This window comes from Hippocampus zosterae, chromosome 13, assembly GCF_025434085.1.
Source record: "Hippocampus zosterae strain Florida chromosome 13, ASM2543408v3, whole genome shotgun sequence".
Classification (NCBI taxonomy): domain Eukaryota; kingdom Metazoa; phylum Chordata; class Actinopteri; order Syngnathiformes; family Syngnathidae; genus Hippocampus; species Hippocampus zosterae.
Genome location: NC_067463.1, coordinates 4,136,914 through 4,154,098, shown reverse-complemented (window position 1 = coordinate 4,154,098; position 17,185 = coordinate 4,136,914). Strand labels below are relative to the sequence as shown.

The following is a 17,185-nucleotide window of genomic DNA, read 5'->3' as shown; positions in this document are numbered from 1 at the left end:
GAGATTGCGCTGTTCACGCTCTTCAGTAGCATCGCGGTTTTGGGAGAAGTCTGTGTCAACTCAACAAGTGTACAAAATCATACCGTAACGCGTTCTTCCAAACTTTACAATGGCTCGCGCTAGTTTGTTAGTAGCTGTACATTAAGCAATGCAGATTAAGTCTCCATTTTAAACCAAACTGTACAGGTGTCTGTGTGTGTATGTCATTGCTATTCAATTAAAAGCATCTATGTCCAAATTTGTTGAGTTTAAACCCGAAACCAAAAATAATACTTGGTTTTCAGTTTTTTTAAATATTTTTTTTATAATAATAAAAAAAGAGAGACAAAAAAGTATGTTATTGTTAGGGGTTAAAATAATCATCTCGGGTTTTACATTATTTTTTTAACGTTTATGGCGGAGGTTTTGCCGAGAAAAAACATCCCTAAAAGATTATTTTTTAACTTATTTTTGTCTCTTTTTTTTATCTAAAAGTAATGTGAGTTTGTTGTATGGCTATTGCGTGCGTGTGTATTTGCATTGTTGCATTTAAAGTCACTGTACAAAGATTTCGCCTGGCATCAGTAAGAAATGAAGCACCTTCATGTCAAGGGAGCGGCTTGTCTGGGGGGTAAAAAAAAATAAAAATAAATGCAGACAAGTCTTATAAAAATGCTTTATTTGTGGGAAGAGTCAGGTCACAAAGGGCTGGCTGGCTGGCTGGCTTTGCTTGCGAGTCAAAATAGACGTGAACTCGACAGCTGCTCTGGAGATAACACAAACGGCCGGCCGCCATTACCACCCAGCCGGCCAACAACGCATTAGCGGCATTTTGTAGTTGTTGTTTTGTTTTTACAAACTGAATCACTCAACATTATTGTCTTGATTGTACAACCTCTCGAGTGACTCCATTAACCTTTTGCATATGACTTTGGATTGTTTTGCTGCACGAAAAAAAAAAGTATTGTGAAGTCCAAAATAATTCATGCCCCTTGCCAGAAAGATTTGACGTTTGAAGTGAATGAGTGAGGCTGGAAAGGGGACAAGAAAGTGACAAGAATGCATTTCAATTTGTAAAGTTGTGGCCGTTTTAGTCTTGTGGCAGTTTTTATTCGCCTGGCGGGTTCTTTTTCAAGTCATTAAAATAACGACTCATGTTTTTCATCTCCTATTTTGTAACGTCGATAGATAGCTACATTATTAGCGAGATAGTATGTCACAAGAAATTTTTGAGGGCTGAAATTTAAACAGTATTCAAACTTTATTCTCTTTTAATTATCAGGTTCTGGTAAAAAAAAAAACAACAAAAAAACAGCTGTTCTCAAGTTATAGAATATTTTATGAAGATTATCACTTTTTTTTAAAATTTAGATTTTTTTCCTCGGGAAATCAATCATCCTGTATTTTTTACATGTTCGAGATTTTTTTCACATTAAATTCAGATTCCCCCCTCAAAAATTGTTTTGATTTTTTTTCCCTTAAATTTATAATTGTTTTTGTTACAGTATGCATGAAGATAATCAAGATTTTTGTCAAACAAAAATGTTGTCTTGTTTTTTACTCATTAATGAAGATTCATATAACTTTTTGTGATTAAAATGTTTAGATAAAAATTACAATTTATTTTTTTATGTAAAGTTTAGAAATGTTTTTATATGAAAGATTTTTTTCTCAAACTGATTTTTTCAGCATTCTTGAATTCTTTTCATAAGTAGCTTTATTTCAAGTTTAGCTTTTTTTCCTCATAAAAGTCCTTTTTGAACTTGAAATTCAGTATTTTTGAACTTCACGGCTGTCTGTTTTTCTTTCTCATTAAAAATATTTTGTAAAAATACTAGCTCTTTTTAAAGTAATTTTGAACTTTTTTCTGTTCTGCATTTACAACTTTTTCTCATAAATTAAAAAAAAATCTCTTGTGATAATTTATCTTTTTTTCATCTCACCAAAACATTTTTAACACCAAAAAAACCCCACTTAAATTGTCAAATCACTCTCCAGTTATTTTCCCCACTTTCTTGTGTTGTCTCCTGCATATTCGACACGTAAAAAATTCACTCGGGTACGAATCATTTTGGACTTCGATAACACCAATTGAATTTGAAAGTGAGCTCATGGTGAAGCATGTACATCCGTTATTCATACATGTAGCCCTTGGAATATATTTAACTAGACCTTTGGCCTTATAGTCAAGCGTGGTGTTTGTTTCTTTTTTCATGATACATGTATTTTGTTGTCTGCCCTGTAGTCCTGCTGTAGATACGCTGCAAAGCAAATGTCTAGCTCTTGGCATGTATACCATATATTGATTTATGTATGTGAGAGACTGCATATAAGCCACAGTTAATTTGAGTGATATTTTTGTTAGGGATTTTTTTTTCTTTAGTGCATCTGTGTCGTGGGGTGTGTTAGTGTGAACGTAGCACTAGCACATCCTAGGAAATGTATGGCTTTATCTCCGTTGAAAAGATCGGTAAGCGTCTTTGGGGTGCACAAGAGGGGTTATGGAGGGGGGGGGGGCATGGCAGAGGGATATATTCCCGACTCCGATCCGACAATCCCGGTCTTTTGTTTTCCTCCATCACGTCCGGATGGCGCACGACGACTGCTCGCGACGTTTTCCGCCCTTGCCGTTTCTCCAAAGTTCTCGGCCAAGCATTTCTGAATGTTTTTCGATTTGACTTTTACATTTTTTGAGGTGGGGGGCCCCCCGTCACTTCTTGTGGAAGTAGATTGTATGGGTGAGTCCCGACTCCACCTTTGGTATCTGGTCGCTGATGATCTCCACCAGCATGTCGGGGAACGCCACCTTCAGGGCCCGCGACTCGCGGAAGGTGTAGAAGCAGAAATCCAGCAGGTTGGCCACGAGCTGCCGCACAAAAATACAATATTATTATATTTCCATTGGGCTTTTTTGAAGTCATTTCCAGCATTTTTTTTCCTGAAATGATTTTAGTCTCTTTAAGTGCTGATTTTTCGTTTGGTTTTTGTTCAATGATCATTAGATTAATTTATCCTCAAGCAATTTGTACATTTTGTAAATACCAGTATTTTCAAAACTTAATTCAGGTCCAAGAATTCTGGCAACAAGGTTTTTAATGCAACCGGCGAAGAACGATGAAAATGTAAATTCACAAGTTTATATCCGTTTGTTGTGAAATCACTGAAACTCATAAATTTCACTTTCTTTGGCATGAATTTTGTTTCTCCTCAGGTCTATTGGAAATTTTAGATTTATTTTGGGCAATTAGAATTTGAATTACTTTTTTTAGCATTATGACGCTACTATCAATTCAAAACTTTATTTGTGCCAAATTACCATGACATTTCTACGTTCACAGAAAAAAGGGTTTTGGTGGTATTGCAGCTTCATAAACAAAACAATCTTTCCTCATATATGAAATATTTGTATTGCGATTTTGGCGTTATATTTTCTTGCGATTGGATCGATACAGAATTTTGCAGAACCGCAAATGCGTGTCATTTTTGGTCCTGGAAAAGGCACCAAAAAAACGACAAATTCACATGGGAGACCAACAAATTAAAATCAGCTCTTTGTAGGACTTTTATGTAGAGCAACCGAAATGGAATCTGACTACCCTGCTTTTTGCAGCGGAATGGACTCCGACCCCTTTCCGGTTCGATCTACCTCACCACAAGGGGGCACTTCCGATTTCAGCATCTATGACCCCACTCGTGCACGCATTCATGTTTGTGAATCTGGGCAAATAGGCGCTCGACAGCGACCACTGTGATCCAGAAAACTGTCACTTGGCATTGATCCCCCCCCACCCCCCTTCTGTTCTGGTCGGGCCGAAATAACCGCAACCCCTCGGGGGGCCAGATTGGGATGCGATAATCCTTATTTGGAGCCACTGCATCAGCCAACCGCTAAGTATGATCCAAATCTGCTCTGCTGCCATTCCAAAAAGAAAAAACAATTCCAGTGATATCAGTGGCCCAAAGTTGCCAGAAACGCTGCCAAAGAAGGGGTCGGACTGCCGGGGTATACTTACACCATGCATGGCGTCCAGTAGCTTGGTGAGCTGGAAGAAGCGCTGCCAGGTCTGGCCTGAGTTGTTGGTTGCCTTCCCTACGGAGCGCCGGAGCTCCTTGATGTAATTAACTCGCATTTCCTCGAACGCCGCCTGGTTCTTCAGACCCTCTTTGGGAACTGCGAAGCAAACGGATGCCACAGTCATTAGACAGAAGGGGCCTTGACCTGTGCCCAAGACATTTAAAAAACACATTTATTAAAAACAGGAAAAAAGTCAATACAATGACATGGCCTAAGTATAGTTTGTTTTAAATTGTATGACGTACAATCACGACAGTCACACAGTGACTGCTGAGCGAACTGAATTTCCTGCAGCATTGATTGGACAAGCAATGTCATGTGATCATATGATCATAACTAATTGACATGTTGAGTCGGGGATGCCATGGCAGAGGCTCCGTCGAAACCCTGAGACCAATTCACCGAACCCAAGTAAAGAACCACTGATACACACACATATATACAGGTATATATATATATATATATATATATTTAATATAATATAGCAACCGAAACCACAACCATATATATATATATATATATATATATATATATATATGGGGCGAGAGAGAAAAGATTTGGTTTGGCCCAAAAACGATAAACGAGGAAGTGTGGATTCCACATTTCATCAGATTGTCTGTGGCGCAGGAAAAGCGGCCAAACATGCGGACCGGCGGGAATGTTATTGTCTCGTAATTTCTTTGCGTTGAACACACGTCACCTTTTTATCGCACTTTTTTTAATTTAATTTTTTTAATCCAGCAATGCTTTTGAAGAGCAACGAGTCCACAATGAAGAAGCAGCGGAATGGCTCGCCCGTTGGCCACTTCCTGTCAGTTAGCATCGCATCTGTTTAAGGACGGGATGCTGCTAAGGTCAACGACTCGGCACCGGGCTTGCGTATTCGTCTGATCATTTTTGGCTCTTTCGTGTACAGATGAGCAAACACCTGGAGGCGTGGCTTTCACCGGGAAGATTCAAAGAGAGTGCGAGGCGGACGGGACTTATTTCACATGATGAGAATGTGCTAATACCAATAGCATGTGTTTGGCCTTTTGTTTTTTTGTCTTGTTTTTTTTCTCCCTTCCTGCTGACCTACTTATGCCCTGAATAGAATGTGACCTGGCATTTAGGAGCGGTACAAAGGATATGCCTACTCCACGGACCGCCCCGCCCCCCAACCTTCCCCTTCTTGAAACAGGTCATGCTCCTATCGCGGTAATTGGTGCCAGAGATGTTTTCGCTGTGGGTAACGAAGCCTGTTTGGAGGCCTCGATATGCCTGAAATTTGATTTAAAACTCGCTCAGAAGTGACCCCCGGAAAAGTTGGAAAATATTGGGTGTGCCGGTCTATTCTAACAACATGGTCAAAGTCTCCGAAAATTGACTGTTTTGTTGTGTGTGAAGCAGCCATTTTGGGAGCGAATTCCATGAAAAGGGGCCCTGGAAACACACACACACACACACACACCTACCTGTTTTTCAGCTATCGACACGAAACTGGGCAAACATGTCAAGTAGCCATGCCTTGACTGAGCAGGAAGTCAGCCATTTTGTTGTGAAGCACCCATTTTGAGAGCAACTTCCATTAAAAAAAAAAAGCGGCAATCAACACTAAATTTTGTGCACGCGTCTTGTCACAGAAGTCACCCCAAAAAAACTCCGGTCGGGCTGCCTCGATGTAATCTTTGTATAATTGACTACCCTATCGACTAATCCATCAAATAATCGAGTCATCGGATAGCAAGTTCGAGAGCAACGCTATTTATTTTTTTTAAATACTTGAATAGATGCACATATATTCCACCGTGACCAAGTCCCGACGATTTGGTATTCTCAGCGGTGACTCATTTGCAGCATCATGTCCGTCTGCGCAGCAGTGAGGCCAAAGCGCGATGCCAAACGGGGGAGGGGGGGGGGGGGGTCATCGGACACCACAGACTAGATTGAAACCCAAACCCAAGGTCAGTGAGAGCATTAGCAGCTCCTTTCTCATTCTCTTTACCCCCCCAGGCCCCCCTCCCTCCCCGCGCTTTCGTCGGTTCCGGCCCAAAGGCGCTCATTGACCGACCGTCGTATGCCGACCGGCTCTGACAACTACAGCGGAAACACGCCGCGAAAACGAGTCACGGCCGCTTGCCCAAAACTTACTGCGCGTCGCCTCGCTTTTCCAAACGCTCGAAGTAAAGACAGGGGAAAATGGCAGCTCTTGGAGCTCGGCCGTGCTCCGTGGCAAAGCTCCAGGCAAGCGGTGAGCCACCGGAGGGGGAGGCCTCGGCAACAGAAGGCCCGGCGATGACCCCCCTTTGACTCTCCTTTTGGCTTTGTTTTTCCAAAGATGGCTTCCTTTTTCACTCACTCATCGGTTTGTCCTCAAATGTACCCTATTTAGGAAGAATCCATCTTGGATTTTTTTTTAAGAATATCCATCCTACTTTTTGGTCAAAAAAGTATCTGGGCAGCTTTTCACGACTTTGAGTTATTCATCAGAATATTTCTGGCAAATGACGAGACAGTCAGTGAACTATTTAAAGTCAACTTAATATGATAAACTGTCCGCTGTAGTAGCCGCTGTCCCCTGAAAGGGTTCAAATTTGGGAACGGTGACCAGGGCGGCTTCCTTGCACACAGCACGTTCACGTAAAAAGCGTTTTCAAGTGCATCTTGAGCCACCAAATGCTATTCCTCAAACGGTTCCGGTTCCCGGAATTTCACGTCATGTTTCAGTCGACTTCAGTGAAGCTTGCCCTGGTACGTTTTGTAAATTGTAGATCTTGGGCATGCTCATTTTTGCTTCATCCTGTGTCTAAAAGCACGGTGCAACCTCTTCTCTCCCCCCCACCGTTTTCTTTTGAAAACCTTTTTGGTTGTATCTCAAAAGTGCCTTTTTCACCCAGTCTGATCGGGAAGGTCTGGAAAAATCGCCATCGTTGACGACTTTTCTGTGCATGCCGAACGTCCTCACGCGGCCTCGATATTTCCATTGATCGGCACCGGTGTCGGCGGTTCAAAGACGCTCAGCCGGCACGCAGACTTCTCAAACTCACCGCTACACTGCTTCACCCCCCCCCCCCCCCATCCCCACTTATCGTTCCACCACCACCGGCATGTCAAATGCATCAACGGCGGGTCCCAGTGGGCTTTTGAGACTTTTGGCGGTGTCTAAAGGCCACTGACGGGTGTGAATAGTGACCGTCTGTCGAGGGTGAATGATGGGAGAGGGAAAAAAAAGTCACATTACAGCCTACCGATAATACAGTGACCAGGTGTCTTTTTTTTTTGTTGTTGTTGTTTTTTGTACACGGGCTCGTAGCTTCTTACTTGTGCTGAGAAGCAGCAGGACTTTCATGGAGAGGAACTCGTTGTAGGTGAGCTGCAGCCGAACAAACTCTTGGCTCACCTGCCTCATGCCCAGGCACAGGCTGTACATGGCAGACTTCTGCATCCGGTCCCTGGAAAATGCGGTCGAGGAAGGATATCGTTAATGTGGCGGCACGGAGACAAAAGGAAGCACTCTTTTATCGTTGAAAGTATTGTTCGCTAAGATATCGAGCGTAGAAAGAAACCTCCCCCGGGGCCTCGAAACAGAATGCGAGGCAAAATTTCTCGTTTGAGCCTCATCGAAGCACAGCGAATAGTCAACAAAGCAAACTGAAATGCAAAAATCTCAAAAGTCTCGCTGACGTGACTCAGCAGGGGGCAGGCCACGCCTTTTAAAGCCACACGCCTTCAAAGTCACATTTCGGAACTCGAGGATGGTGACCCCAAATGAACAGAACGCTTGCACCTCGTGTGTATATTTTGCATTGCATGTGCATATCGAAGATGAGGCAGAGTAAGAGATAAAACAGTCACCTAAAGTCATGCAATTTAATGTAAAATAACGTCAAACAACATTTAGGTGACAGAATGTACAGTAAGTTATCTGACTTGCGTCGAAACATAATACAGTCGAACCTCGTTTCAACGCTATCGTGTTCGCATTTCAAAATTCCGATTTCACGTCATTCGCTTTCCATTTGTTGATTTTGCTTACAACGTAAACTTCATTATAACAAGTCGCGGGAAGCTAACTGCAGCCGCCACCTTGCTTTGAGTATGGACAAAATGTACAGTGCGGGATTCCCCTCCGTTGCCTGGTAACATGAATGATCAACTCGATACATTGCTGTACTGTTCTGTAAAAACAGAAGCAAATCTCGCTCTCGGTGAAAGCTGAAATGATCTCTCACTTTCGAACGAGCACTCTCCCAGACAAAACTCCACCGAAACTACAGATTGGCAAAGTCGCCGATTTCGACAATCATCTGGAGTGGCGAGAACAATCATGGCGGAGTTTGAGGCTAACGGACAGAAAGATGATCGATCATAAACGGCCTAAGGGTGCGGTGCATCCTAAACTGATGACACTTGGCTCCGTGGGCGGCACTGGCAGTTAGTTGCCGAAGGCAACTAACATTTGCTGACTGAATGTTCTCGGTTGTGAAGTAGGAATGCGACAATCGTTCGGCTTATAACATCTTTTTTCTTCATATACGCATATTTGTCATTGACGTGTAATACATGTTTTTACACCTATAAACATTCACACTGTATTGTTTATCGTCATTGGCGTACACTATTGGAAATGGTTACGACGAACTACTCTTATGTCCCTCGAGGTACGTTCTAATGAGGCTCGACTATATATTGTATTAATTTATGGACATGTCGGATTTATGTGCCGTAGCATAATTTAAGACCATCTAATAAAATAACATTGCATTTAATGCCATGTCTATCGACTGTAAGTTAATCGGATTTATCTAACTGGCATATTGTTCACGTAATGTACATTTAACATACCGTATTTACCGCACTATAAGGCCCTTCGGATTATAAGGCGTACCTTCAATGAATTTTAAAACTGCTTTCATATATTGGCCGCACCGCATTATAAGGCGCACAGAATAGAAGCTACGATATTGGCTGAGGTTGCGTTATGCATCCACCAGATGGAGCTACGCTAAAGGGAATACAATACAATCCGGCTTTATTTATAGAGAGCCTTCACAACTGCTGCAGTTGTAACAAAGCGCTTTACAGAACATTTAAAATAGCACGTCCAAGAAATTTGAATATTGATCCATATATATGGCGCATCGGATTATAAAGCGCACTGAGGAAATTGAATTGTTTTAGGTGCGCTTTATAGTGTGGAAAATGCGGTAATGTAAAATAAACGTAAGGCAATGACATCTGATGTCATGTCACCACAACATACAGAATGTCAGGTCATAACACGAACATGCCGACCTCAACAGAATAAAATGCGATCTTTGTGCTGAGTGGGGCTGCGCATATTCTCGCTCGCCATATTCTTGCTTGCTCACTGTCTGAAACGAGCTGCTGCTGCTGCTGCCGGTTTTCGCTGCTCTTTATTTTCTCTCCAAATTGTTTGTACTTGTCTCTAAATTCTTTTCCCTCAGCCGGAAGAAGCACTTATCCTGACATTCGCGCTTGGGCAACTGACACAAGTCGGCGTCCATCTGAAGAAACAATTAGATGTTTTTTTTTTTCATCTTCTTCTTCTTCCCGGGCCAAGCGTGACATCAGAATTCCTTTTTAAAGGGGAACAAACGTCCCATCCCGCTTGAGCCGTCCGTGTATGTTACCGTGTTTTCAAATCCTACTGTTGATATTTCTTCTAAAACCTTCGATTTTGCCTAATTTTGGCATTCATTGTTCTCACTTGGCCCATATTGTTAATTATTTAATCCTTTCATGCACAAATAATGATAACCTGATAAGCTGTCCACTGTCGTAACCTCTGTCCATAAAAGGGTTAAGGCAAATACCGATTTTTAAAAAAACACATTCGCTCTGCAAGTACCACCAAAATGACTGAGACAGTAGTGTAATAGGCCCAAGTGTTCATCCAAAAACAAGCCGTTTTTTTTGTAAAAAGGAGACTAAATATTATTGTCAGCTACTTTAACACCGTGCTTGTAAAAATGAAAATAAATACTTCTGTTAAGTTGAAAAGTGTTTCCCATAAAAGTTAAATAAAATGTTGATCTCAATAAACATCGTACCAAAAAGTGAAATATAACTGAACTGTACTGTATTTTCGTATGTTGAAGCCACTGGAACGTTATACACAATTTAAACATTTAATTGAGTGAGTCGATCGAGTACCACTCGGTGTCCTTGAACCACACTTTGAGAATCGCCGATTTCAAGTGTTTGAAATGTATTTTGCGGTTTGGCATTCACAAAATGACCTCTTTGCTGTTTTGTGTATGAAATTTGATGGTTCTCGGTGTTGGTCTCAACGAAGCTTGTTCAAGTGAATTGGGGAGTTTAAGTTCCAAATAAGCAGTGTTTTGACACCATCTTGTGGCATCTATGTTGCAATTAAACTTTTTGTGTGTGTGGGGAGGGGGGTAGCAATAATTATTGACAGACTTGTGACACGAAAAATCGAGAGATTCACTGTAGCTTACTTAAATGCCATCACAGGTGGGAAAGGAGAGCCAGATGCCCTTGCACAATAATACATTTGGTATTTTCGGCTCACATAATACTTGAAATATTTTGAGTGTGTTTGAAAAGTGGATTAAGAGTATGGGCGGGCTAAAATTAAACTAATCGCCCCCAATTCTTTGGGGAGTTGTTTTCAATGTGGTCTGCCACAAATTTTTTTTGTTTGTTTGTTTTTTGTTTTCTTTGCGTACGTGCATGTGGACTTACTCGTTGAAGATGAGGTCAGGGGCGAAGTAGAGCAGCTGTCCGTTGTTGTGTTTGTAGGAGCGCCAGCCGAGACAAAACGAGGACAGGCACATCCACGAGTACTGGATCAATGTAATTTGGTCCTCGATGGGCAGGCCTCGAAAACCTTGAGCAAGAACACGCAAATTCAATCTCGACGCAAGGCGGGGCGGCGCTTTTCTGGGTTGGGTCATACGTTCGGATACAAATTGTTCGTAATTAATTCATCCGCTGTGGCGGTTAATCGATGAATCGGTTGAAATAAAAAAAAGAAGAAAAGCATATTTTAATTTACATCCATTTATTTAAAAAAAACAGGACAGAATTTCAAATTGACCTTGCAGCAAATGCCCAACCTAAAGAAAAAAAAAACAATTACAATGACGTGACTGGTTTGGTCCGTAACATTAAAAGATGCGCAAAGATGTCGAGCGTGTGTTCCAAAGTCAAAGCAAACGTTTAGCGGCTAAACCGACTGCTAGCAAAGAGGGCAACAGAAATCGGAGAATATTCACTCTTCAGAGTCTGAAATGCCATGATTCCATCGTGTGATAATTGTTTAGTTGTCGATTAAATCAATGCGCCTCAAGACGCAACAAAATTTTTATTTTTCAGATAACCATCGGCTGTTTCTGATCACACAAAAATTACAATTTGGAGGCCCGTGCTTTTCTCCGGACGGCGACGTTCCTCACCAAAGTCTGCTGATGATTGTAAACAAACGAAACAAATCGCGTTTTCAGCAGTTTCCCAGAGCGGGACGCATATCTTTTCCCGAGTGTCACGTTATCGGTACGATTTATTTGCATTGTGCACGTCAGGGAGTAGCGCCGCTTCTGCTGCAAACATGCAAAATCCCATTGAGGATTCTGGTTATGATGCCTTTGCGAGGGCCTCCAGAAATAGACGCCTGAACGGGAACGCTGCCAAACTCTCAATCAATGCCTGGCGAGGAGCTCCACATAACAACCCCTCCCCACACACACACACACACACAAAAAAAAAAGCCAACTGAGGACAGACGAGCGACTTATCCGCCGAGCGCTGGGACTATTTGCGTCCGCGGGGGGATGTCGCCGCGCTCATTCCGAAACACGTCGCTCAAATTCCGTCATACGATCGACCGCTGCCTCGACGTACGAGTTCAGTTGGTTCCCTGAGCACACTTGTAACTCAAATTTTGAAAATAATTTGACAAATCAAATACGTAATAAAAAGAACAAGGCTATAAGCTTTAACATGAGAAAGAAATGTGCAAAAAGGCAATTTGACCTGAAAAATCATGTCACAGTACAGCCATAATTTAAAAAATAATAATTTAAAAATACATTTTAAATATGTATTTAAATAAAGAGGAGTAACTAAGTAAGTTCTAAAAATAAGGTACAGGTACAATTATTTTACTTTTTACTTTGCTATCATTAAAAATGACTGTCAAATTCACACAAGTTAAGAAAAAACATTATATTATTATGATTATTTTATATTCTTATTATATTTAAATAAAATGACAAAACAAGAGTTTTATATAAAAGATTCAACGTTTAAAAAAATCATTTGACTCACAATTTACCCCCCAAAAACCATTTTTTAAGAAACTGGCTAATTCAAAAAGAGAAGGACTTTTATCACAATCATTTTGTACATTAAAATCAAAGCTTAATTTTTCTTTTTTCTTTTTTTGTCTTCATGGGGCAACGTAACAGGATAGGATTTAATAGGCCTCTGACTTTGAAGCTAACCAGTTGATATTCACAGACGGAACATCCTTATCTCATCTAACTGCACTTTAATGAGACGCATCAGAGGCAACATCTGGCCAGAGCCGCCACGTAAATGCCGTCAGTCTTCTAAGTCCACATTTCTATTTAACGCTCAAATAGGATTCCGTCGCTAATCTCATTGCAAGATTTGCCAAACCGTTTCCGGGCCTGAAAGCAAAGAAAAGCGAGAAGCCCGGCAGACAACGCGAGCGAGCGCGGGCATGAATATCGTCTTCGTTAAAACCATGCAATTGCATTACAAGCGGCTCTGCGGAGTGACATTTCATAGAAAGTGGAAGGTTCAACGTGCGAAACTAAAATGCCAATTTACGAAATATTGTCCAATCAGAAATGTGTCTCCGTTTTTTTCATTTTTTTTTTCCAGGAATCAGGATGTAAAATTTTTACTTTATAGCACTACGCCGTATTTCATTCATCACCGTCATTGTTGTTCGTATTTGAATGCACTGTTCAATTGAACGTTATTGCTCCAAATGTCGTTCTTTTGAAGTAAAGAAAAAAAGCTAAGCCCAAAATAGCATCGAGGCCACCCGTCCGTCCGCACTAACCTGGAAGTACTTTGGCCCACTTGACCATGCGCACCATCTGCTTGCCGGCCAGGCAGTTCAGGCTGGACAGCAGGTGGTCGGTGGTGTCGGGCTGCGTGTTATCGAAGCCCGAGTACACCTCTTCGGGCTCGATGAGTTCCAGCACGCTGCAGATGGACGGTGGCAGGAAAGGTGTGACCACACTGGCCCCGCGGGGCATCAAGGCAACGCTGGCGGCGTTGGCGTTAAGCTCCTTCTCGGACGACAGGAAGTCCACGCCGGCCGCCGGCTGGCTTTCCTTGGTTGACTGCAGGTCGTCGCCGATGCCCTTTAACTTGCCCAACTTCTTGGATTTACGAGCTGTATGAAGGAGCGCAGCGTTAGCCGCAGTTAGCGAAGATGACCGAGCAAAAAAATAAATCAATAGTGTGGGCTTTGGGAATCAAGAGTTTCATCAAACTTCGAGTGAGGGTAGTGGTATGCATGGTGAGCAGTCTGCATAAATGAAGAGTGAGACAATTACGCTAATCACGATCCTTGATGTCAGCTGTGAAGATGAAATCTGAATATAAAAAAAAAAGACTTCTCAATATTTGGCGGATGTAACTATTTTGGTTGCCTTTCGTCCGTCCGCTGAAGAGAATTATTTCCACTTGCTGAGTTGGAAATAAAAAAGCTCCACCAACTGATGTCATAAGGGCGTTCTTTTTCAGCAGCTAAAAGTGTCGTTTGAAAGTATAAATGTGCTTTATCTGTACAGTCAAAAGGAGACTTTGTGGCACTCAGGTATTTGGTCAAGAGGCAGCATGTAAATGGGAACTAAAATTGGACTTAAGATTGAACCTTGCGGTGCACCACAGGCAAGTCTTAGGGGTGGGTGAGTCATGATTACCGATTGGTGACGGCAATAGGTTCGTTTTTCAATGATAGGAATGGGTGTTTGATTGTATTAGCATCTTAGCTACGGTACTGTGAGTACTCACCTCCGAGGTTCATCCCGGCCTGGAGGCACTTGCGCACGCGGCACGCCGGGCAGTTTTTCCGTCGGATCTTGTCGATGATGCAGTCGTTCCTACCAGCGCAAAGGTAGTTGTGCTGGCCTAAGAAACAAATGACAAAAGTCAGTGTATGATTCGACGTTTGGGGGGCAAAGTAGTGCCGTGCTCGCTCCACATGAACCAGCAGATGGCATGTTTGTTGTGATTATGAACCAGCAGAGGGCACTTTTGTTGTGATTTGTCCAATGAAAAGCTGTTTATGATCAACTTTCATGAAATACTGACAATCGATGTGACTGATCCTTGGACGACCCCAGCATACCTGCGGGTGGGCACTTGCGGGTTCACACATATTTTTTTTCTCCAAGATTTTTTAAATATATATTTTTTTGGGGGGGGGGGGTCCCAAATCATGACGGATGAGCTTTTTCACTAAATTGGAGTTATTGTTGATGCACCTTTGAAACGGACAACAAGGACGTCAGATGGACAAAGTGTCATTATGCGGCATCAAAATCATGAGATTTGGCAACGGTTCAAAATGCTGAGGAAACCCATGATTAACGATCAAGAAAGGTCACTGCCATATAGATATAAATCATCAAGATATACATCCCGCGGACTTCATTGCAACCATAAAACATTGAAATCACTCTTGCAAAATGAAAACAGCGGTGTTGAATTCTTTGCGGTCCAATTCTGGAATAATCTGCTCCCTCCCAAGTCGCATACTACTTCCCCATCTTCACCGAGTATAAAGAAACAAGACTCCGAAATATGATGTGCCAGTCGTGAAAAGCAGCACGAAAGAGGAAGTCTACACCTTCCAAAATTAAAGCAGAGTACTACTGAACGTAACATGTAGGCTCCGAGAAGTGTCTCCAAGAAGCAGGCAGGAGCGACAGAGATGCTAACAAGCCCCGCTTCTCGCCCTCGGATACAGCCGGTCGGCTTCCTCCTTTTCCTCTTCCTCTTCTTCCATTTATCCATCCATCCTTCCCTTCTTGAAGCGCCATACGCCGACACACACACACACACACACACACACACACACAAACACACACATGTAGTCCATGCCCCTCCACTTGGCAATTTGAAAAAAAAAACACACAGACACACACACTGCAATCCTTGTATCTGGCATCCCCAACACGCGCGCACACACACACATACTGTGAGCCCAGTGCATGACCTCGCTCTACATAATGAGCTTGTGTGTGTGTGCGTGCGTGTGTGTGTGTCTTCATGCTTTTGGAGTTGTTTTCATGTGCGCTTTTTGTACGTCCTGGCGTCCATTGCATTTTTGTGCCAAAAGCCAAGGAGGCGAGCTGCATGAGGAGAGGCAGCAGCTGTAGCCCCGCTTCACTATTTCTGGCAAAGTCACATGACCGTTACATAAGCACATTTTTCCCGCTCTAAAAAGCAGTAAACTGCGACACAGGAAACACATAACAGGCAGGAGCAGTCAGTGGACCCAAGACCACCCCTGCACCCCCCCCCCCTTTTTTTGATGCACAACACAAACTCACACAAACACCGTTGCAACTCTTGACCGTTGGGCTCATTCCCCCGAGGTGGGTTAATGATTGTGAAGTTGACACGTGGGCAGAAGTCAGTAAATGTGCATGCACCATCAGATGGATGCAAGAACGACTGAAATGTCACTGAGCATCAATCCATATAATAATGAGGACCAGACCGATTAGATGTATTTATGTATTTATTTTAGTAGGTCAATTTCGATCGACAGCAGAATAAAATTTTGATATCCGATTAATTGGCCGCATTTGTAAATGCCCACGACGACGATATGAATTACAAGCAGAATATGTGACTGTTATACGATATTTTATACTTTAGTGTTGAACTGCACTGCATAGAAAAATCTGTGTGGGTTTTTTTTGGGGTGGAATGGTTCAATGTCATAAATTTTGCCTTATGTTGTAAGATAAAAGAAAACCTTTATTCGTCTCAGAATGGAGACATTCCCAATTTACAGCAGCAACGTTATGAAAGGAAAAAAAGTAGAACAAACAAAAAGTAGAGGAGCTGCTGTAAAGGCGGCCACTCTCGCGGCACCAACTTGGAGTCACATGTTAATGTGTAAAAAAAAATAAATACATTTTTTAAAAAAACAATAAATGGACATGCCAGATTTTAAAAGCAATAATGGGCGATTGAATTGGTTTGCCGATTATCGGGTCCTAATCAAAGTACATTCTGTGCACTGCCTTGACAGTCAAAGAGCAAACACCATTAGGTTAGTACCACCTATGCTTGAACACTGCAGCAAAGCCACATGATCGCAATGGATGTAAAAAGTCTACACACCCCTGTTGAAATTTGCGTCATATAATAAAATGAGGCGGCCCGGTAGTCCAGTGGTTAGCACGTCGGCTTCACAGTGCAGAGGTACCGGGTTCGATTCCAGCTCCGGCCTCCCTGTGTGGAGTTTGCATGTTCTCTCCGGGCCTGCGTGGGTTTTCTCCGGGTGCTCCGGTTTCCTCCCACATTCCAAAAACATGCGTGGCAGGCTGATTGAACACTCTAAATTGTCCCTAGGTGTGAGTGTGAGTGCGAATGGTTGTTCGTTTCTGTGTGCCCTGCGATTGGCTGGCAACCGATTCAGGGTGTCCCCCGCCTACTGCCCGAAGACAGCTGGGATAGGCTCCAGCACCCCCCGCGACCCTAGTGAGGATCAAGCGGCTCGGAAGATGAATGAATGAATGAATGAATAATAAAATGAGAAATCATTTCGAAACTTTTCGCATCATTTATGTCAACGAGAACATGTGAGCGGGAGCGTAAAAATGAACCCGGATAATATGCCCAAGTGTGCGCACCTTTATAACGAGGATGTGGCTTTGTTCAAAATCAACCAAATGTACTCGAACTCATCTTAACTGGAAGTCAACACACACCCGATGCCATTAAAAATGCCTGATTAATAAGTACCGTGTCAGGCTCAGATGTTCTAGTTGGCTTTTCCTGACATTTTTGTCCTCATTTATCTGAGTGCAAGCTATGGTCCGCAAAGAGCTTCCACAACAAGTTTCAATCAGGCCAACAGCGATACTGAAAGAAATGCAGAAA

The 17,185-nt window shown here is 42.5% G+C and overlaps 1 protein-coding gene across 1 annotated transcript in view; it reads right to left on the bottom strand.

Annotated features, from left to right (window-relative positions):
- Positions 1 to 641: 641 nt before the first annotated feature.
- The window catches only part of nr3c2 (nuclear receptor subfamily 3, group C, member 2), a 65,759-nt gene continuing 49,215 nt past the window's right edge, over positions 642 to 17,185 (bottom strand). The window contains exons 4-9 of the mRNA XM_052083621.1: positions 14,078 to 14,194; positions 13,116 to 13,454; positions 10,766 to 10,910; positions 7,355 to 7,485; positions 3,993 to 4,150; positions 642 to 2,845 (exon numbers count right to left, since the gene is read on the bottom strand). Coding sequence (XP_051939581.1) covers positions 2,690 to 2,845; positions 3,993 to 4,150; positions 7,355 to 7,485; positions 10,766 to 10,910; positions 13,116 to 13,454; positions 14,078 to 14,194 — 1,046 coding nt within the window. The 3' untranslated portion in view covers positions 642 to 2,689. The remainder of the gene's footprint in view (positions 2,846 to 3,992; positions 4,151 to 7,354; positions 7,486 to 10,765; positions 10,911 to 13,115; positions 13,455 to 14,077; positions 14,195 to 17,185) is intronic.